Here is a 23205-nt window from a genome sequence, read left to right as displayed (position 1 = left end):
CCTGAAAATTCTGAGATAAGGTACATGCTTACATCATTCAAAAGAAGAGAAAACAGCTTCTGCAGCATGAACACAATAGAATAGAATAGTTCTGTCATAAGAGCCCTAGAAGGGTCAAGTCCAACTGCCTGACCACTTCAGGGCCAACCAAAAGTTAAAGTATATTATCAATGATGTTATTCAAATGTCTCTTGAATACTCTGTTCACCTTTAGCAATGAGAGGGTAATTCTGTTCTCATGAACAATATTAACGTTCCCTGTTATAACTGTAAACAACATATCTAGAGACACACTGACACTTAAAAGGATTAAAAAACATCTGAAAACTTCTGATACTCCTACAAATACAGGCTCTTCAGATTCTGATAGGTCAGCTAAACAGCTGGAGATCACGGTATGTGCCACTAAGTACATGCAGAACATCCACCCTGTTCTGCCCTCCTTTCTTCTGTTCTCTTTGCATCTACTGACCCCTTTCAATGCAAGCCACAAACTCTCCTGCCCTGCACAAAGATTTATCTTCGGTTAAGATATTTTAATGTTTATACTCCTAATGTCCCTTTAATCAAGTATGCCACACCAGAATCTCTGTCTGCTGATGTATTCCTTTAATAATAACTAATTAAGATTCCTCAGGTCTTACCTGTTCTCACTCAGTCTTTTATGCTCTTGCCACCACACTTGGCGATGCTGTTTCAGCAGCATTTGCTCTTTGTTAATTTTTGAAATTTGTTCTGTTTTTTTAATCTGCAGGAAAATAAATGCTTATAAGTATTTTCAAGTATTTTCAATACCTTTATCAAATGCCTTCATATCAAAATTTAACTACAGAATGGTGAACCTAAAGGCTCTTTGCACAACTGTTTTTTCTGAAGAACAATGGGTTGAAATGTAATGAATTTCCATGAAAAAAAAATATTCTACTTCAAATCACAATTAAAATGAAAACTAGGAAATGGACTGTATTTTTTTCTTCCTTTTTCTCCTTTTCTTTTCCATCCCTGTTTCTGAGGTGATAGAGGGGAGATTAGTAAGAGAAATAAAAATAAACTCTTACAGGTGGGAAGATGAAAGAGTAAAAATGTTTCTTTCAAGAAAAAGAATTTCAAAAATTGATTACTGAAAACAGGGTGCTTTCCCAAAATCTATCCATTTAAAGATACTCTGAAATTGTCTGATGGCTTCACAAAGACATTGTTTCCAACTTCAGTTAATAATAGGAAGACAAAGATAGATGGAGTTACCTCTTAAACTAGAAGAAAAGCCATAAAGGCTGATGGAATAGCAGCCAGATGATTCTGGCCAATCAACAATGAAGGAAGAAGGAAAAGAAGTCTGTGGCTGCTGTGGCTGCCAGAAGCCCCTGAGCTAGGCCAGTTTTATTTTATCCTCCTGCCATCATGACTGTTTCCTGCCTCTCAGTGACTAATCAGGACAAAGCATGATTTCAGCTCAGCAAACATTTGCTCCTCTCCTGCTACTTTTCTTGCTGCCCAGCCACAGCCTTCCTCTTTACCACCTGACCCCATCCCTCCCCAGCCAACTACTTCTAGTTGCAAAACCCCCCTCTGTTTCCAGAGGCCCCCATAATTTACCACCTATTGTTATTTTTATTATTTTTTAATTCCTCCTCCCCAAACCTTCCTTTATGCTATAACTTTCTACTGCAGAACGGTAGTGAGCAAGGAAAAAAAATTGGAAACTCTTGTCCCAGTTCATAACAAGGAGTAAGGAATAAAGATCTCACTCCACATCTAGCCCAGGAAAGAAACACCATTATGAGACATAACTGCTAATTTTTCATTTGTCTCAGGTGGAACTAATTCACTCTTAAAAATGCTTAGTCAATGTTCCTGCATAGTGAAAGCTGGACAAAGCCACACACTGCCCCCTCTGCCTTCACACGCACAAGAACAAGGACTGCAAAACCCCTGAAAGGCCACATCTCCGCTCCCTCTGCCTGCTGGGTGGGAGACACCAGCAGGCTTCCCAAAGAAGGGAGCTGTGAAGCATTCCCGTACAGCTCTCTTCCACAAGTACTTTTCTTCCTTAAGCGGACAACAATTGATTTGTCATTTGCTTATGTGGTTCCACATCCACGGAGAGGTAACCCAGCACTTCAGAACTTGGATTACCTGAATCAGCACCACCAACAAAAACAAACAGGTGGGAACACATTTTATTCTCTGTGGAGCTTTCAGCACACGTATTTTATTACTTACTCAGTTGGAAAACACTTGAAAAAAGGTGAAATACCAAAAGACAAATGATGAAAAATTAGTTTCAAAGGAACAAACCATTTAGTGAACAGCTGGAGGAGCGCTTGGATGAGCTACAGTCTTCCCATACCTTTGGGTTTGCTATTTAATGAGCTTGTTCACAAAAATATCCCATGTTTCCCCTGTTGAATTGTAGGTAATGGAAGCAATCAGAAGCCCTCCCTCAGAATGGCACAAAATTAAAAAACAAAAATAAAAAAGGAATCCACCAACTCTCCAATCTTTTACATAAGTGACACTGACAAGCCAGGTAATACACATTCATAGAGGAGACACTGGCAAGCAAGACAGAAGGACACTCAAGCACAAATCTCTGAACAGCTCCCTCAAGTTAACAGGACTTTCTAGCTTCTGTTTAGGACCGGTTCTATGCGTGGAGGTCTGATATTTGTCAAAGACGCTGTACGAGCTCCCCACCACCACGAGATCTCAGAGCTCACAACACCCAGACTGCCGGTTGCGTGCCGGCACGCGGCAGCTGGGCAAGCTTACTGGAAGCGCAGCGCAGCCACGCAGCGGGGGCCAGCCGCAGGCCACAGCTGCTGAGATCGGCTCCGCTCCAGGCGCGCACCACAAAGACCTCGGAATGGCTCCACACCGCACCGAGGCCCACCAGGACCCAACAGTTTCATTGTCATGGCACATGAAAGCTAAACCGTTTGTCAAACATGCACTTCTGAGGTAAACGAGCTGTGTTTGTACGCTGAACCTAAGCTAATAAACCAGCCCAAATCCAGCTTCGCTGGCTGCATCAACGGCCCGGCTAAACTACCACCCCGATAAAAGCATTCCCAGGCAACTGGGAGCCGACATGACAGAGTGAGGGGGTCTCATACAGTAATTCTGCTTTGAAATGTGACCCAAAGAAGTGACGCCTTGATCAGCAGACTAACATCCTATCTGATTAAAGTAAAAATCTTCCTTGAAAACGTACTTTGTCACAGTATCATTGTGTCAGTATAAAACCTATAAAGCTTTGGAAGAATAGAATGTCACTTTTATAAAGTCTCTTTTCAAAGCTGTGGCGTACATTACTGATTTTAGTATGATGTTAAAATAAGAATGGGGAAAATTTTGAAGAAAAAAGGGTAAGAATATATGAATATATTCTCCCTATAATTTTTATTATTATTTTTTTTTAGCAGGGAATACAACAAACAAGAAATATGCAGACATAAAACAGCAGTCTGCATTTTTGCATTCACTTTCCCAAAGGTAGTTTAAAGCTCAAGAAATTGCAACTGATTCACGTGTGAGAGGTTTATCTGCTGACAGTTCTGGTATCAAGTTGTCACATTCCATCTACCTGTTACATAGACATATATTAACGTAAGCAAGTTTGATCAATGCTTTCTCTTAAAATACTTGAAGATAGACTCCTTTAGGTTTCCTTATGAGGGTATTATTTCCTGTATTATTCAACTTTTTTTTTTTGTTTTGTTTTGTTTTTTTAGGTACTATAATGATGAAGGTCATATGCAGTATTCAAGAGTTAGCTATATCTTAACCTTTCTAATTTAGTCTTCACATTTTCTCTATTATTTGGTCCTTCTTCTACAAAGGTAGAACTCCGTCATAACCTGTTTGGTATATGCCTAATGTAAAGATTGTAATGAGGCTGTCTGGAGAATTACCAGTGTTCATCCTGTCCTCCCCCATATTTAAAAACTGGCTGCATTTTTAATTTACTTACTCGGTTTTACAAATTCTTTTCTTCACATTTTATTCTAATTAACTTGTACATAACTGAAGACTTTGGGTCTATCATTGTCAAAAATGTTTCCTTCCCTGTAACCCCATTCTTAATACACCAAACCACCTTGCTATTTTCAACTTGTATGGTATCACCCACTGTGGTTTTATTATCCATCACTGATGGATTTATTAAATGTCTCTGAGATCAGACTTACAAAAAAAATTAGCATGTGAAATTACATCACTGGATGAGTGCTTAGTCTTTGGCGCTTACTCTGGATACTGGATTTGGTACTTAGTCTTCTCTCCAGTTTGACAGCACAGAATTTTGTCTTCAGTTCTGCTTGTCACCCTGCTTTGTCAACACATTATAAAACATCATTCCTAACAAAAGCAGCGGTAAAGCTTTCATTGAACTTTATTAGTATTAAATTAAGTTAATTAAATTAAAACTACCTCTTATTTACTATTTGGAACATACTGCAGCTATTTACACCTTTCTGTCCAGCTCTAAATTTACATTATGTGGCTATAAAATTCTTTATTTCCTTCTCAAGCTCTACTTCAGTTTGACTTTTGGAAATCTTCACTTCATGTCTATATTTTTGGTTTAATTTCTTTCCAGAGCAATCCCCCTTCATTCCCATAAGTTCTTCATTATCCCCACTATTTTGAGCTGGTTATCTAATGAGTCTGGATGAATTTCCTCTAAGCACTCAAATATAAATGTCTCCTGTCTTTTTGGGAAGCAGATTCCATGTATTTTGCATCCCTGATTCCAAGAAATTTCATAATTCAACATTGACGTTTCCAAGTCATAGTAATGGTGTTATAAACTTGCATCTTTTGCCCATCGGGAACACTGTTAAAACAATTTGTTATTCCTATTCATTGTCAGATTCTTTGAGGGCAGTGAAAAAATGTGATCATTGTACTTAAAAAAAAAATTGCTATTAGAAATAAAAAAAAAGTACCTTTAATTGAATTTTTGCTGATGCCATTTTTTCTGTTGCAGCAAGTTCATACAGATGTTTGTAGTCAGTGGGTTTATACTTCTGGATGCATAGGCCATTTTTCATAGAAGTCACCAGATTTTCTAGTTATCACAAACATTTACAGTCATGTCAAATTCAAGAAATACTTTAAGTATGAGCCATAAAATGAAAGCATTATGCATAGAATTTAGAAACAGTATAATAAAAACATTAACTGTTTCCATAACAAGGATTTGAGTTGCTGAATAAGAATTTGAAACAAACTTAAGCTAGTAGAAGTCATCAAGGTCTCTTCATGCAAGATTAATTCAATGCAAACTTTACATTTATATTACAGGTAATGTGTTTGATGTGTCTTTTATTTTAAAGATATAAATAAATATTATATATCTTGTATGTATATATTTTTGGGTGTACACATACACATAAATCCATATTAATAAAAAATAAGCTTAGGTAGATATGATTTCAAAATATCTTTTCACTATATTCTGTAACAAAAATTGGCTAAAGCCTAAGATACAATTATATTGGTCAACAAAAATACTTGAACATTTGCCCAAGCACTGTAAGCATACATATCCCCAGTAATATATCATGTAAGCTAGGATGCTTATGGGGACAAAGAATGAGACTTTTCTTTCCATCTCTTTTTAGGTACCTTTAACAGTGAAACTTGCCATTAGATATTAGTTTTTTTTTGTTTGTTTGTTTTTGTTTTTTGTTCTTTCTCCATTCACTAGTAAGCATGTAGTGTCTGGAAGCAGTATGTCTAATAAATGGTTTTGCAGAAGGATCCCATATAAAATGCTAAGGTAAGTCCTGCAAAGCTATCTCATGATCCTCCTTCAAGTCTCTCCTAAGGATTCTCATTTGCCACATACCTGCAGAAAGCTTGACAAAATGATCCTAAAGTTGATGTTTAATTATGGAAAGATTTTTTGTGTTAAACATCAAAATACTACTGCAGCTTCCATATGCAACAATTAATTGCACAAAATATTTCAGAAATAGTTTTATTCTAGCAATCCAAAATAATTACATTTGAACACGATCACATACATACCTACATCACTAATCCTTTGAGGTGTAAACAATGTTCCATGGTCCAGTTCACACATTTTAGTTTTTATTTTTTTTATATCTGTTGAGAAGCAAACAGATATTTTGAGAATACCAACACTGTGAATGCAATCTAAACATACATATACAATGAATATGCATAGTTTTGCTGAGGAGAGAAGATATCTTGCTGAAAATGTGACTGGACGGAAATTCTATAAGTTCACCTTTCATTTTAAGGAAGATTTCACTTTTTTGTACTAAAAAAAAATCTCTTACATTGTTTAGCAGCTGATAAAAGGAAAACGAATTATTATTTCTTTGATGAATCTGCAATGCTGTCACATAGGAGGTCAATTTCCCTTGTGCTATTCACAATGTAACTATCATATTCGCCCAAATGTAAGGTAAGTTTTTTTAGCTGTTCTTTGATTTTTAGAAGTTAAGCCTGAAGAGATCTCTCTTGTTATAGTTACATACTTTGGTTTATATGTGGATCCCTGTATACTCCCTTTAAAAGTCTCTCCATTAGCACTTGGCAACCCAAGCCAGCTGTTTCTTCAACAAGGGCTTAATTCCTCACGAGCAGCCATGACAGGCAGCGTGTATCACGTATCCACAGCATCTTGGGATAAACCTGACATTTAAGGTGTAATAAGATCTACAACGAAGTTAAAAAACAAAACAACCTTAATGTCTGAAAAACATACTTTCACTTAGACACACAAGAGCACCATCACAGGTCTTACAAAGAATACATGCACACAATAGGTGGCCACAAGGTGTTTCCACAGAACTGCGCCAACAGCGGAGGAACGCCAGAAGGGGAGTCGCGTTTGACCGGTCCCCCCGCAGGCCCTCTCTCATTCCCAGCCCGACCTTACCCACGTTTCCTAGGCACAGAGCTCCATCCACTTAGGCACAGCTTTGGCATTTGTCTAGTCCCACAGCAAGTAGCAACATGGCAAATAGCTGACGTGCAAACTCTGTTCATTTGTGTTTTGTGGAGTTATTTTTCTGCTGTTCTAATGAGTTGAACCTGCTTATCCATACAAATCCCAAGGATGGCCCAATGCATCACGAAAAAGGGGAAGAACAGCAGCAGAAGCAACTGAAAGAGAACGACTGACAAAAAGCAATTGGTTTCAGTCAAGCCAAACTGCAAGACTGCAACCAAAGATAGTATCGTATGTTCCTGCGAGCTGTATTTCCTCCTGACAGCATTCTGCATTGCAGGATCGTCAAAAACAGCTAAAGTGTAGAAATCTGATCTAGATGGACAAGTTTCTTTGAAGGAAGTTCCATTATTACTGCAAGAAAATGGTAAAGTGTAGCTGAAACAGTCTGTCATTCCAGTGGCTCAAAGCCAGTGTTTGATGTTTGATCTGTACATGTTTAGTTAACAATGCAAGTTAAAAAGCAAAGAAAAATCATGACCGCCAGGTTCTGTACATTCAATATTCACTGACCACTCCAAGTAGAAAATAATGAACTCACTGATGAAGTGTGACATTTCTCAATGCTTCTTGATTCAAATTCTTCAATGTTATTGAACACTATCCCTTGCACTAAACCAAAATCATCAGTCTAATGCCACCTGTCTTCACCCAAGAGTGACCATTCATCAACAACAACGGAACCTTTTTAAATTTGTTCTGAAAGAAAGCGATGGTATCAGCTGGTCAGAAGCTACACGCAAAGTCATCTGATCACAGAGGCTGGAATTAAAGACAGTTAAAAGTAAGTAAATATGAAAATACATTTGGGAGTTTGCTCCCCTTTTGAAAGATTAATGTGTCCTTTACAATCAGTAGTCAACTGCAAATAAATTTACAGTCCTACCCCAAAGTCTACACACTCCTCAATGAAAAAAGAAAGCAAATAAAATGAGTTGGCACATGCGTTTTTTTGATCTGATTTTCCCTCCTTAAAGCAATTATTTGGTTTTAACTTGTAACAATGTAACACTGCCAAATTCATCCAGACAAACGAGGTAGTTCTCCATAGCAGAAGCAACTTTGTTGGCCTATTTGTCATGATAATTTTTTATCTCTACACCAACTTATCTACATATAATTCTCTATCTGCGTATATGCTTCTGCATATGTACATACGTTGGAATTGATTTTTAAAAAAATCACATTTGCGCTGTCTGTAAATCCTCAAGGTAAAGATATAAAGAACACAGTAACATGGGAGTTGCACCTTCTGGTTTCAAGATGCCAAAGACAGTTTAAATGTTGCTTCCTTACTCTCTAAACAAATATATTGTTCTGCTGCTCCTTACAAAGGCCAACTATGCACAGGTTCATCTTTAATTCTTGGAAGAAATATAACTGGAACAAGAAATGCTCAACCACTAACACACAGATCTTTAAGCTATAGGCAGATCAATTCAAAAAGGCTTTTCAAGAAAATCATTTCCATTGCGGTTGTTTACAAATCTGTATATTATGACAATGGAAGTACTAAATTAAACATAATTCCTTAGATTTCCAGCCTCCAATATTTTCTTCCTGAGAGGAGGAGCAAGTAGACATCATCATCATCTTCACGAAGTTTTGTAATTTTTAAGATGGAACAGGGGGACCTAATTTAAAAAAAAAAAAAAAAAAGTGAAACCCTGGCATAATTTATTGTGAAATTCTGTAATACTCAGCATTTTCTGTAAACTCCAGCAGTTATGTGACACACAATCTTCCACTGAATTTATGGCTGCTAAAGCTGAACAGGAAAACTTAAAACAATAATAAGAGCTCAATAGTTACAAGATGTATAAGAAAACCTGAAGTTTTTTTACTCATCTTTTTAAGGCTTTCAGTGTCAATCACGAAACAAAAACAGTTTTTCTTTGCTTAATTTTACTGTTCCTTTGAAGAAGAAATTAACCACATACCTGACTTTAGAAAAAAAGGAAAAGCATCAAGATATACTGAAATTCTTTATTTTAAACCTGGTACTCCTGCTTTGATTGACCAGTCTAAGACAGACTTTCATATGCTTCTCTCTCAGCAAGATCATAGGTCATCACAGTTCCTAGCCTCATTCATGAGGATACTAATACTCAACAGTGCCTTGATATTACTATAACCCTACGTATATTGATACTGGCATAACAGCGAGGAATAACTGTCCCATGTCTCTTCTAATACCATCAGATGGACACTACATTTGCATAAAACCAAGAAAACAAGGGTGAGTAGTGAGTACCAACGCAAGGATTCTGTAGGAGTATGACCATGGTCGGGCAGAGCCACTTGACCTCCACAGATCAGCAGCATGATTTTGAAACAATGGCAAGCTGTTCAAAACAACGGCAACGTTTAAAAGAACAGCAAGTTCTCTTCAGAGATTTGGCATGCTGTGGCTAATATTGACATGGCAGTGTCGATTTCCTTAAGCAGAGGTATCAGCAAGGATACCATATTCAGAGATTCTGCAAACAGAAATAAATCTGCATTAGACCTGAAACAGATTGTCTGCAGGTGCTTTGTGGAACCGTTCTGACTTTTTAGATTTGTAACAGCCCAGTCACAGCAGCAGCTTTGGCCAAGTTGCCAGAATCCCTCAAATTGAAAGCAGCAAAATGTATCTACAAAGGGAAACACAGCAGGGGATAGTTTTAACTATAGACTAAGACATCGAAGTTCCTTACAACATCAAAATGAAAGATTTGTAACAAAGATTTGTAACAAAGCAAGACAGCTTTTCTTTGCCTGCTAGCTCTTGCAGTCCTCGGCATCCAATGCTTAAGTTAGAGAGGGAACTCAGTGCTATATACAAGTACAGCGGTACCAAACAAACAACCGACCCCAAGGGATTCCCTTACTTGGCTCTTTTCACAAGGTTAGTCCTTATAAAGAGCATTTAAGCCTCGGTCAGCAGTTTTACTGTCTGCAATCATCAGTATTACTGATGCTACTTTCTATTGATATGGGCAAGCTGCTATCAGGCAGCATTCTTACAGCATGCAGTGTCGGTGTCGTGTCGCATCAGTAGTCCGAGGAAATCCCTGCTGATCTCCATCGCCACAGCCAAGTGAAAAGAACTGTGATTCAGCAATTCCAGAGAACAAAATCTACTTCCATTTTTCATTCTTACAAGCATAAGCCATGGACAATCACATGTAGCAGAAACATTTCCTACTTCCCCTGCATTCCCACTCTAGTTCACAAAAGCAATGCAAGTATTCGAGGGGACATTTTGCTTTTTAACAAGTGCTACTGGATTTTGTGTTTCAGCACATCTGACATTGCTGTTAAGCACGCTTCTCCCTTTGCACTTGAGGTGACAATCAGTTTTTTTTTTTTTTTTTTTTTAATTTTTTAACCTTAAAAGAGTAGTTTCCTCTACCAGAACGTCTTCATGAAATTCTGAGATCTGTTAGTATTTTGTCTAGTTAGACTCTGTGTTTAAAAGGGAACGGAAATCAATTCAGAGTAAGGCTTGGTATATTTTCATCATAATAACAGCTTTACCAACACTGAATTATTTGTAGGTTTAAAGATAACAAATGTATTTCATATCTGTGGGTTAATTCTCAGGGTGCTTGCTCCATCCACCTCTACCCTGCAAGCCTCCTATAAGTTTCAGTTCAACTTTTGCACTGATAAACATCACAGATTACCCATACTTTACATTTCATGGTGAAAGTGATTAATTTTAGAGGTTTGCAGCTGCTTGAACAGAAATAATGAGTTAGAGCTAATGAGTAAAAGTATTCCTTATATTTTGTCTGAAAAATAGGTATATGAAAAAAGAGGCAATCTAAAGAATTTAAAGAGTAAAAGTCTCAATTTCAGTAAGAATTCAGTGACTTAAAAATCTTCACCTTCACAGATTATGACAAAATAACTAATTCACATGCTTGTTTTCTAAAGTAGAGTTACTCAATAATTAGTACTTCTTTAAACAAGAGTAACTTCACTTTCCTGCAAGCTTTCTTGCTTGAATACTCAGAATGCATTTTCATTTTGGGAATAGGTTTGTCTCTGTGGGCTTTTTCATCAACCGGATTATTAACATACATAAAATGCAGCTTGGATCAAGAACGCTATCCAGGAACTTGGTTAATCTATTTACTATCTGTGACCAGAAAAATTAAGAAAAGATTCAATAAGGTTGACACCTTACCACTTAGCTGTTGTTCAGAACAGAGCTACAAGGAAATTTGGGTACCACTCACAAACGAGAAAAGAAGTTTCCCTTCCTTTAAACATTGCATCCCAGTGGTGAGGGATAAAAAGGCAGAAAGAAGGAAGGAAACTTAGATTTCTAATGCCTTTTCTGAAGCGCCTCCTAAGCACCGAGCCATAAGGATTCCCACATATCCACACACATTAAGGGATAATGTTTTCTCTGAATGTTTTGGAGTACTGCCTACTGCTCACACCAAATACCCTACAGTAAAATGAAATATATTGTGAGTATTTAATGCAAAACACTTCATCCAATAACTCAAATTCGAAAGAGAAAAAAAAAAGTCCATCTGGGTCGCCTTTCTCAGCTCTGCCCTGGGTTGGTGATGAATCAGAACAAGAAGAACTCCAGAAGTACCCCGGGGGCAGCAGCACTAGGAGGCACTGACTTGGTCTGCAGTGCCCATAAGGCTTTGACCCAAACAGGTAAGGCATGCTGTGCTAGCAAACCGATCCTGAGGGGTACCTACAAAACTGTGAATGCTTTCACAGAAAGCAGGTGTCACGTAACGGTGTCCTGCCGGGAACACGGCCGGGTGGCTGTGCGGCACTGTCCGGCGACCGCATCACTGGCGCCCGCGGAGCTGGCCAGCCCAGGGCGCCGCGCTCCTGCACCACAGACGGGCGCGAGCTCGACCCCAAGCTAGCAGTCGGCACAAGCCAACACCTTCCTCTGCTCGGCCTGTAATCTGCAACGTGCTCCAAAGCCTCCAGTCAAGGGCAAGCTTGCCTCCAAATACCTTAGATGCAATGAAGTTCAAGTGCAGATTTGTTTTCAAGATCACGCAAGGACAGGCTGAAAGCAGAGCAGCTGAGGTGCCCGAGCACCGCCTGGATCACCCACGGCTGACGTCGGCAGGGACCTCTGGGCCCACCTGGCCAGGCACAAGCAGGGGCACCCAGAGCAGGGTGCTTGGGACCACATCCAGGTGGCTTTTAGAGATCTCCAGGAAGGGAGATTACACGTCCCCCCGGGGCAGCTGTGCCAGGGCTCTGCCTCCTGCACAGCAGAGAGGTGCCCTAAGCGCACGTGGAGCTACGCCCTGTCGAGGTGCAAGCGAAAGGACTGGCCAGGAGTCATGAGCATCAGCCGGGTCAGATTATGTTCTCAACGTGTCTCACGGATGACAAGCTTCTCCTAAGAAAAGGAACTATGCCCTTTTTGAAAACTAACAACGGACACTAGTAACCCTAGCAGCAGCATAGCTACCCCTCCGGTTTTATGTATCCCTTAGACCAATTGCCAATATCTCTTCTCTCTACTGAGATGTTTCTGTTTAACAAAACTTCACATACTCGCATTGGCTTCCATTCCTTTGGGAAGAAACAAGGAATGTATGTCTGAGGGAACAGAAGTTATGCAAAAAAAAAAAGTAAACAAAAAAAATCATAATGCTGGCGATTTTTCTGTAATTTTACTGTTTGATTAAATAAGAGCTTATTCCCTTGCAACTTATCTATTCCTCTCTTCTGTAATGATGTCATACAGTTGTATTTGATCTCAGACTTTCAACAGAAATTATTTTCTGATATCACAAATACAATGTTATGACCACTAAAACACTGGAAGTGAATATATTAAAATTATTTCAGAAAGGGCAGGATCTGTTTAAACCTGTATTTAATCTTCAGTAACTAGAAAATATACCAAGGAAAATGATAAAAGCAGTGCAAGTTACATTTATTTCTGCTTTAATGCAGATACATCTAAAAACCTCTTCAATGCTATAAAAGTTCATCTAAGCTTGAATTCAGATGCCCTGCTTCCAGGCTTTGTTCTAACTTCAATACAGCCTCTAGGCTGGAAGCCTTGATGCATCTTAGAAACAAAAAGTACAAAAGATGAAAGAGACATTGAAAAGAAGCCATCAGTACACAGAAAACTGTTCCCCAAGCCTGCCAAATCAGCCATGTCTACAACCAGCCATGACTAAAGCTTTTAGTAACAGCATAAAGCACAGGGTTTACCAATGCTCCGTTTCTGTTCTGGTTGATAATTTAGTATTTCACTACAATTCAGAACTCTCTAAGAGAATATGAATATGTCCTCTAAGAGAGAGATTATGCCTCCAATTCAACTGAACAACTTAAGCACATTCTTATCGTAATGCAAATACTCGCTTGTACCTAAAGTACATGACTTAAGCATATTTTAAAATATGGGAATAGCAAGCATTAAGACAAGATCCTGCTCTCTTTCATTTAAATAGAAATTAAACTCCACAAATGTTAGTCAGCACTTCTGGAGCAAGCAAAGCCTGCACATGCTGCTATTCGTGATGATTCATACTCAGCTAAGGTCCCAATTCCACAAGCATGAATACTCCCAGAGAATTTAACCATTGACTTTAAAGAAGCCGAGACTTCACCACCTCGATTCAACATGCCATTTACACACAGAAGTCTTTGCAGATTCAGACCATGAATGTCGATGTTTCTTATCGGCTAAAGTGCTGCTAATCAACAGAAAAGCAAAATTATTGTGGGGCTGGCATTTCCTGATCTGCACATGCTACTTAAAACAAAACATTTCAAGCGGGTTTTAAATCAGTCATGTTATTAAATGTACCAGTCAATAATAGGAAGCCATATCAACTTGACGCAAAACACAATTTAACAGCATAATCAATAACATTTTAATAGGTACACATTTTGTGTGAATGAAGGCTGCTTCACTTTGCAACAACAGGTGTTAGTATTTCAAGTCAATTACCAGTTAGCATACACAGTTAAAAATAAGACCCAGAAACAAACCGCTGACTTCATTTAAAACCTCGGGAGTCGATGGGAACTGCGGTTATGGACTAGGACAGATGTTTCCTTACAAATTCAGGAAAAAAAAAACAAACACAAGTCCCTTAATTTCAGTGCTCTCTCTTTCAAATGTCTGGTGATCTCTTAAATTCTAGAAAAACACCTCCACATTGCTCGGCTTCTGCATGTTTCCATTCAAAGGTGAGGAACGGTAACATGCAGGTATTTGAACTCTCTGATCCCAATTACTGTTAGGGAAAAGAGGCAGAGAATCACTCTTACTGTACAGGATGGAGTAAAAACCAAAAATAACCAGCTTTATCCTTTAATCAGACCCATTCTCTTCTGCTAGTTGAACTAACTACCTGAAAACGGCACCCATTCACAACGTTTTAATCTTAAAGATCTTGCAGCTGTCGATCCCTTCCCCAGAAAAAAAGCACACCGGACAATACTTTTATCATTCAGTGTCAAAACAGTCGCTAGAGAAGTCACGGAGTTTGACTATCATTCAAATCATCCTTCCCCAAGGAAAGCATTATGGATCTGTATGAAACTGACGCAGAGGACCGTGTCTCTTCTGGGAGTGTACGCTTCTAATACTTGCCTATGGTATAATCTCATCGCTTCCCCATTAAGTCAAAAAGTGCAGAAAAGAAAGATCAGTTTGACTAAAATTTAAAGCAAGCAGCTCTGTGACACTGTAAGACAAAAAAAAAACAAACAACACTTGGTTTGTCAGTTTTTTGAATATCGACACTATTTCCCTTTTATTTCTTGGACTATTTTAATAGATCCAAGATAAAATAAACTTAAAGAACGCTTCATGGGATCCGGGGGAGGGAAGGAGACAACAACAATCATGTAAGAGGAAGTCAAATTTTTAAAAGTTGACAAGGGACATAGGAAGGGTAGGAAATGAAGTCATGTATGCCTGCCAGGCAGCTCGCAATCAAGCATGCCAGGTGGCATTTTGCAATGTTGTTTTGTTGTTTAACACATACAGGCCAAGTGCACCAAGTCAGCCAGCTGCAGACAGCACACCTGTCCGTTTCAAAGCTTAATTGAAAGTGGATTACCTCCACGCATAACGTCAAAGGTGTTAAAAATTAAACCATGTGCTTTAACATATTTAAAGATTTATTGGAAGATGCGAGTTTATCCCTAACAGTAGCCTACACGGTTCTCCATTATTCAGGAAACAACAGCACAGTAAAGGTACCGCAGGATTGACCTGACTCACAAGGCATGTCTGCTCATTCACTACCTGCGCTGGAAAGTAGGGTATTTGCAGTGGCGCGGCGAACAGCTCACCGCTCTGCAGCTCTGGCATTCTTCACATGAAACATGTAAATCCGCATTACTCATTTAGCACAACAGAAGTAGAGACACTGCAATAGAAAACTGTCATCATCGCTCCCAGCACTACAACACAGTGTCTTGGCGCTGCCCGACGCCTTTTTTCTATTAATGAAAAATAAAGTCAAAGCAGCATTTGAGGCACTATAAAGAGACAAATCAGTGAAACAAAATATTGCGATTTCATTATCTCTTAAGACCCATCAGTTTTGGAAACAAGCATTTCAGCCACCCACATGAAACTGATACAGTCTTATTTTTGTCTTAAGCCAGAAAACATTTGAGTCATATGAACAAAGATGTGAAACAGTACAGAGAACTTCAAAGAAAAAGTAACCTTCCTGCTTCGGATTTCTTCGCTTAAGAGCACTAATGGAATGATGTTCCTTGTCCAAAGTTTAACCTGCCTTCTAAGTGCTAAAACAAAGAAAATAAACCCTTTGTGCTTTTATGCAACTAGAACACGTAACTTTATTTCTTATACTTTTTTTTAATCACAATCACCTTGGTAACTTAGCAAAACGCATTCCAACAGTTGGCTCCTAGAGCCAGGCAAGGCACAGCACTTCAAACTGAACCTGTATGAAAACACTGAAGTTTTCAATTTCCACCATTTGAAAGATATTTCAAAACAGAGTCACATTATCCATACAGGTCATTCCAAATTACGCAAGAAAAAAAAATCTGTTTATTTGCATATAAGAGTCTTGGTGCCACTCTTCTTCCCATGCACTTAGATCTTCTCTTAAAGACTGCTCTGCAAGAGAACAATCATTCTAGTTTGGATCCGGAAGATCACATAGCTGCATGCGTAACTTAAACACACCAAAATAAGAGTTTTGTAAAATGTGGATCAGCATTATATGCTCTTGATACCACACAGTTACACGAGAGGCAGTAAACCATATTTCTAAGAGAGCTAGCATACACCAAATGTAGCAGAACAGCGTGTCCTGTAAGTACCGTCACATTTACTAAGCCATCAGATATTAAAATAAATCAACACCAACTAATAGCAGAAGTTCAGCAGGAGACAGCTGAAGTAGCACCAAGTATGCAGAAATCATCAGTTCACTCAGGAAAAAAATTACTGACGACTGGATTTAAAAATTCTGTCCAAAGTATCTGGAGTACTGTGATTAAATCACAGCCCCATTGATCACCAGGTAAACCACCGATGCAATTTTGGCTCCAGTGCTGCAAAACGAACAGTTAGAAAGATACCATTTTCAGAGTCACAACAGTTTTATTTTCATTAACTACCTAAAGCCCAAATTATCGGGAAGGAAACAGGAGTCCAATTCTTTGTTTTACGGAATGAAACAGGTGATTTTAAGTTGTCCTCACCTTTTGCCACATGCTCCTGTCTTTGCTCTTGCCTTTTGTGGAGTATTTTAAGTTTAAGAATTTCCACCTACTCCCTTTTCATGCTAGCTTTGTTACTGCTATTTTTAATTCAAAAAAAAGAAATACGGAAAAGTTCACAGACCCACTGCTGGTGTCTTCCTCCCCACAGCTCTGCTGACAGACCAATCTGTGTAAACATTTCTTAAATGACTTCAGGTAGAAGCCAACTGGCTTCGTTCACACAGCGAGTATAAGGGTACAGCAAGAACATATGGTGTTTGATTAAGTCCCACTCCTCCTTAGGCAGAGATACTTTTTCTTGTACACCAACAGAAACCACAGTTCTCTCAGCTGTGATGATTCACACATTTATGGTCATACTCACAAGCAGTTCAGCAGCAGCCCTCTCCATGTTTAACAGTCTGCTTCACAAGCCAAGCTGAAGGTGAAGACACACAAACAGGGCTAAGAGCCACTGCGGGGAGGAGGGCGAGGAAGCAGGACCTTGCAAGTTAGCGCTGGCACCACAGACGGCATCACCTTACCTTTACCTAGCCTAGCAGATTTTTGCCTGACACTAGGATAGCTCAAGTCAGAGAAGTAGATTTGTCTGCAGCCTAAGAGACAGCAAGACAGAGGGACAGATAATCCATGTGATTTAGAAGCCACTGCAGCTTATTTTGTCAGAAAGATCGGAAACACATTGCGCAGCTTCTGCCATTTCTGCTATGCCAACTTTGCAGAGTTTTGTGCAGGGAAGCATTTGGCACACCCTCACTTTATATTAATGTATAATGTTGTCAGATATCACACAAAAAAACAAACAAACATGTTTTTCAGAAAGGTTCTTATCTACAACCCTTGGAAAAGTAGAGTCCATAAATAAAAATAAATCTTTTTGCATATGTATCTTTTGCTACCCCTTTATTCATAAGGATCTCTACATTGTTTGCCTGAAGTTCTGCATCCCTAGATTGACAAAGTAGATTACAGTTTGGTAAATTTCTCAACACTTTTTCCAGGCCACAAATACAGCCTAGTTCTATCCTGGGCAGCTTGAGAATCGTTGCAGTCAGCAGGAACTGCAAAGTATCTTCGCAGGCCTTCACCTGTCCTTGGGCAGACACTGGTAACTCAGCTCTCCAGAGCTGTTGGTTTTTTGTTTTTCCTTTTGTTGTTGTTGTTTGTTTTTTTAAATAGGTTGCTAGTTTCCACAGAAATTACTTACAAGCTCAGGACATGAAAACGCAGAGAACAGAGTGGCTGCTAATCATTTCCTTTACAAGGCCCCCCCCCAGCTTCTCTTTGCACCCCCTGGCCACATCTTCTGTTGGCTGCGGCTGAGCTGCTGCTCCGTCACGAGCAGCCCCGACTTCCAGGTGCGCGTGCGATGAAGCCCGATCCCCCAGGTTGCTAGCTTCAGCAGCAAAGCTTACGTGAGGACTCCCCTTCACTGGGCACTTCTTCCCCGCTGCCCACTGCCGCGCGCTGCTCCCCCGCAGTGCCATCAGAACCACCCACAGCGCCGGGCTGCGAGCTGGGTCGGTTATGTTCATACAGGAGCCTTCCGTCTTGCCGAGGAAAGGTTACTTTTCCTAAACCTGAATCAACTTGGCAACTGTGTTTATACTGTGGTCCAGCAAGCTGGCGTTCCGCAAACCTCACTTTTGCTGAAAGAGGTGCCCAGGGCAGAAGATCCCGCATCACTGCCAAAGGGCAGGTCCCCGTTCCCTCTGCATATGGCCGCGTGCAGATAGCGCAGTGCGGGCATTAAAGGCAAGAACAGTGAGCTGGATCAGGAAATTGAAGAAAAAAATCTATGTTGTGGGGACGTTTCTGGGAAAACTGGATCAATTTTGTATGCTAGCTCACTGCATAGTTGCACAATCTTCTCTGCTGGCACAAGGAAAGCTGGAGAGGTATCGTGACAGGGTAGCACTGTCCCTTTCCACTGCAGCCAGACTGACTGCAGTCTGGGGCTGTGCACTCAGCAGCTTGGTGATTGTGCTGAGCACTTTGAAGCATCAGGTATGAACATTTGATTCTAGATTCTGCAAAGCCATGAAAGAGGAAAGAAAATAAAAAAGGTAGAAATGCAAATAAACAGGTAGCTTCCAAACAGTTTTCCCTGTTTTTAAAAAATTATTTTTAAACAGGAAGGGTGAAATCTTTACTGACAGTAGAGCAATAATTTTATATGCCACCATCTGAAACAGTATTTTTGTAAAAACTCTCACTGAAACAGCAAAATGTCACTCCACTTCTTCTTCAGAAATACATCTTCTATTAGCTGCCACAGTTCAATAACAAAAAAGCATGGGAACATTTACTGCTTTTTAAACCAAATGAAATTACAGTTTACAAATTACCCAAAGTCAATTGTATCATGATTGACTGAGTTGCTGTGACATCAACACAATGGCTTGCAGTAACTTTTGAAATCAAATTGTAGGTTTTAATGATGGGGGGAAAAACCCACACATCTAAATGATTTCCCTTGTGAATGCTAAACAGCTGCTCATTTGTTCAGTTAGCCTGCCATGAGCATTACTCTCTCCTCCAGTTATTTTCTTCCAAACCTTTGTAATTTCGGCATCTGTAAGAGATTACAGATAAACAGGTTCCAGAAAAAAAAAAAAAGGACAAAGACAACACTGTTTTTGTGAGCGATATTATGTTTATAATCCCACATTTGTAAGGAGCAAGCCTTCTGTGTCAACAGTTCCCACTCTTTAACCACAGACACAGTTCCTGTGTGGTTACATCAAATGAGAAAACCTAGGCAATCTTGCAAACAGTGAAACAATCACTAAAATTAAAGATTGTCACAACAGTGCTTCTGCAAGGACTGAACATCTGCAGAATAAAAAAACCTCCAAGCTGGATTAAGTTCGGGATAGATTAAATGAAGCAGAAAAACATATTCACGACTTGGAAGACTGAAGAAGCACATAAGCAGCAAAATAACCAGCAAATACCCGTTAACTAAGCGGCATGTCTAAAAAGCTGGAAAACAAGTACAATCCTTTTAAGAGATCAGATTTAAGGCTCAGAAAAAAAAAAAGGAAGATTCAGAAGGAAAAGATGCCATTAGACTCTTTATAAGATCTGCAAACATAATGGAATCAGTGCCTTCCAGATGACACTAAGAATGAAAAGAAAAAGATATCTTACTTTCAAGTCACATCCTGAAGAAGATGAATAAAGAGAAACAGTACTTGTTTGTTGTTGATCCCAAAATTGATATAAGAGTTTAAACAAGTATTTGACAAAGCCTACTATTAGCTAATGGAATAGGAAATCAGAAGAATCAGTACACTATGCAGCTCTTTGTGTTGGCAAGATGAAACAGGTTGCCTTTCCACAACACATTTTGTCCCTACTGGGCTTGGGACAGTAATAAATGGGTGGGAATTGATGACCTGTGGTACACAGCAGCCAAGTTAGATAATGTACTGGCTGCTCTGGGTGCCAAAACAAATAAGAAAAGCTATGACTGTATGACTAATACCAGTTAGAATGAAATTGCTGTTCTTCACCGGTAGTCATTTAATGTATTTGCAAATCTGACAGGACCTCAAGATATTATTTTTTAATTCTCCATACTTCTATCATGCCAAAACAAACTGGCTCAAGATCACTTTCTCATTCTTACCATTATTTCTTGCTCCCTCCCATCTTGCCCTAGCCGCTGACTCCCAAACACGGAGAGAGCTTGCAGTGCACTGGCTCTGCGGGGATGCAGGGCGCGTGGAACGGCCTGTTCCGAATAACGCTGATGGTTGCAGCTGTCCACCTGGAGCCACCCAGAAGCTGAAAGGCCAAGAGATGGCATTACGCCACCTTTCATAGCCTGCCAGTGAACTGTGCCTTCCGTATTCACAATAATGCTCAGAAATGGCTCAGTTTGCCAGGGGAGGCCAGTAAGCTTCTTTGTTTTCTACAAGCTGTTACGTGCAGAAGCTAGGCCAACATAGCAACATCCAAATTATGGGTTAAAACCAGTTTAGACTGATTGGAAGATGATTTAATGAATCCAGTACACCTCTGGTACAGGCAGCCTTACAACTAATGTAAGTCATTGCTCCCACAGGTTCTGTGCTTTCTCCTCCCTTTATTCTAGGTCCATTTCTTCTGACCTCACATTTTGTATTTCCTGTTCTCGTGCTCACCCCTCTGCTTTGACCCTTCCTCTCAGCGCTTGCCTTATTTCACCCTCGTTATTCTTTGTTCTACTACATTTTGCCTATTATTCCTTGGGACTCCTGCTCCCCATTCCTAGAAGGAGGCGACTATTCTGGCTTGGTAACTTTTTATATCCATTTAACGCAATGCAAATAACGACGCTTTTCAGGGCAGCAGGGAATCAAGACTTCTGTTTACACATGCCAAGCGTTTTCCCTTTGGCACATGCCCATACTGTAGCAGTACCTGCAGCACGAGCCCACACAAACGACAACCAATATTACAGGGATTAAGAGTTACACCAAACACCTACATAGTTTCCAGGGACAGCAGGTTACATTTCAAACGGGAAACCAGGGGAAATTCTAAGTTCGGCCTGACTTCCCACGTGCGGCCGTCCCCCTGCCTTTTACCTGCGGCTCCCTCCCGAAGAGGGGCCGCGGGCACTGCCCCACACGCAGCACCTGCACGGACTTACACCCCGTGGCAGCACGAAATGGCGCGCACCCCGCCCCCTCCGCAGCCGAGAACGGAGCTGGGTTCAGAAGAGCCCGCAGCGAACGCGCGCTGCCCCGGCTGGCAGGGCTGGTTTCGTGGGGGAGCCCTGCGCGGCCCCTGTCACCTCTGCAGGGCGGGCGCTGAGCAGGCCGGCCCCGGACACCAGGGCAGCCGCCCGAGAATCGCGCCCCAAACCCACGTCCGCCCACCGGGGAGCACGCGGAGCCCCCGGGGCGCTGGGCAAGCACCGGGCGGGGTTAAGGCAAGGCGGCACGGAGCGCCGCGCGGGGCAGGCTGCTGGGAGCGGGCGGCAGCGCTCGGGGCCGGCCGTTACCGCGGCACCGCCGTGCCGCCCGCCGGCGTTGGGGCCGCGCTACGCGAGGCGGCCCGGGGCCTCCGGCCCCCGCAACGCCCCGGGACCGCCCCCGGCGCTCGGTGCCCGGCCGTGCCCCTCAGCCCCCGCCCGCCGCCCCGCTCCCGGCCCTCAGCGGCGCCCCCCGCCCACCCGCAGCCGGCCCCGCCGGCCGCCTCCTCCCCGCGGGCACGGCGGAGGCCATTTTGCAGCGGGGGGCTGCGGCCGCTCGGGGCGGGGGCACTTACCGGAGCGGGCCCGCGGGGGTGCGCGCCCGGCAGCGGCCCGGGCCTCAGCGAGCCCCCGCCGGCAGCTCCCGGCCCGGCCCGGCCCGCCCCTCGCTCCCGCGCCCGCCTCACGGCATCGGTAACCACGGCAACCTCCGCTCCCGCCGCCACTGGCGGGCTCAGCGCGCGGCGGCAGCCAATGGGACGCCGCCGTGCGCCGCGCGGGGCCAATGGGCGCGGCGTGACGCTGCCCGAGGGGCGGGGCGCGGCCAGGCGGAGCGGGCGGCGGCGGCGACGCCGGCGCCACCAGCAGCAGCACGGCCCCGCCGCTCCGCCGCCGCCATGGGCACCCCGGGGTAGGGCCCGCCCGCGCCGCGCGGGGCCGCCCGCGCCCGCCGCCCCCTCCTCCCTCGGCGCGGTGAGCGGGGAACCGGCGGGAGGCCGCGGGGGCGGCGGGGAGGGGGGGGTAGCGCGGGGCAGGTGAGCGCGCACCGGGCCGGGGGGCGCCCGGAGGCGGGGGGGGGGGGAGGCGGAACCCGGGACCGCGGCGGCCGCCGCGGTCCCGGGTTCCGCCTCCCCCCCCCCCCGCCTCCGGGCGCCCCCCCGGCCCGGTTTGGATGCGCAGCCCTCGTCCGCCCCGGAGGGCCGCAGCGGGCGGGCCTCGAGCGCCGGGTCTGGGTTCGGGAAGCGGCTCCTCGCGGCGGCCCGCGGACCTTTGTACCCGCCGGGTTCGGTCTCCTCGCGCGCGGCGATCGGCGTGAGTCACCGCCCCGGGAGGCGGCCGTCGGGAGGGCGAGGTGTGGCCGGGCCCGTAAAAGTAACGCGTTGTTAGCCGGGGGCGCTTTCGGTAAATCGCCCTCGGGAGAGGCGGCGCGGTGGCGTTTTCCCCGCGGGCCGGAGCGCCGTGGTCCAGCACGGGCCCGCCGAGGCGGCGGCACGGCGGGGACCCGCTGCGCGGCTCTGCCCCGTCAGTCAGAGCGGGGGGGGGGGCGGGGCGCCCTGCCCGGTGCGCGGCCGGGCCCGCGCCGCTCGGCGCGGCGGGGGCAGCGCGGGAGCTTCGCCTGCTGCTCGAGCGGCCTGCAGAGCGCCGTCTCGCTGCTGAGGCAGGCTGCTGGCAGCGCTTCGGCGTAGGTAGAGCGGCCGACGGTCCTTTCGTGTAAAAGCGACGCGTTTGTTGTAACTCCCACCTGGTTAGATGCTAAGGATAAATGCCGGTAACGGCAGCAGCGGATCCGCAATGAAACGCGCCTGGA

At 43.0% G+C, this 23205-nt stretch overlaps 2 protein-coding genes across 39 annotated transcripts in view; one reads left to right on the top strand and one right to left on the bottom strand.

Annotated features, from left to right (window-relative positions):
* CCDC148 (coiled-coil domain containing 148) overlaps nucleotides 1-22096 on the bottom strand; it is a 68280-nt gene extending 46184 nt beyond the window's left edge. For 3 of the 13 annotated variants that reach the window (XM_083841693.1, XM_083841699.1, XM_083841704.1), the window contains exons 1-6: nucleotides 21974-22047; nucleotides 6917-8622; nucleotides 6513-6693; nucleotides 6037-6114; nucleotides 4950-5071; nucleotides 645-748 (exon numbers count right to left, since the gene is read on the bottom strand). In XM_083841693.1, coding sequence (XP_083697819.1) covers nucleotides 645-748; nucleotides 4950-5071; nucleotides 6037-6114; nucleotides 6513-6561 — 353 coding nt within the window. In that variant the 5' untranslated portion in view covers nucleotides 6562-6693; nucleotides 6917-8622; nucleotides 21974-22047. The other 10 variants (XM_083841701.1, XM_083841702.1, XM_083841703.1 and 7 more) reach the window with 8 other exon arrangements.
* Nucleotides 22097-22207: 111 nt separating this feature from the next.
* Nucleotides 22208-23205, top strand: part of PKP4 (plakophilin 4) — a 91576-nt gene continuing 90578 nt past the window's right edge. For 4 of the 26 annotated variants that reach the window (XM_083841657.1, XM_083841678.1, XM_083841674.1 and 1 more), the window contains exon 1: nucleotides 22259-22308. The gene's annotated coding sequence lies outside the window, so the exon portion shown is untranslated. Of the gene's footprint in view, nucleotides 22371-23205 lie in introns of all 26 variants that reach the window. The other 22 variants (XM_083841663.1, XM_083841664.1, XM_083841660.1 and 19 more) reach the window with 14 other exon arrangements.

Source organism: Anser anser (assembly GCF_964211835.1).
Source record: "Anser anser genome assembly, chromosome: 6".
NCBI lineage: Eukaryota > Metazoa > Chordata > Aves > Anseriformes > Anatidae > Anser > Anser anser.
The sequence above is the reverse complement of the archived record's forward strand: the minus strand, read 5'-3'. Positions and strand labels throughout refer to the sequence as shown.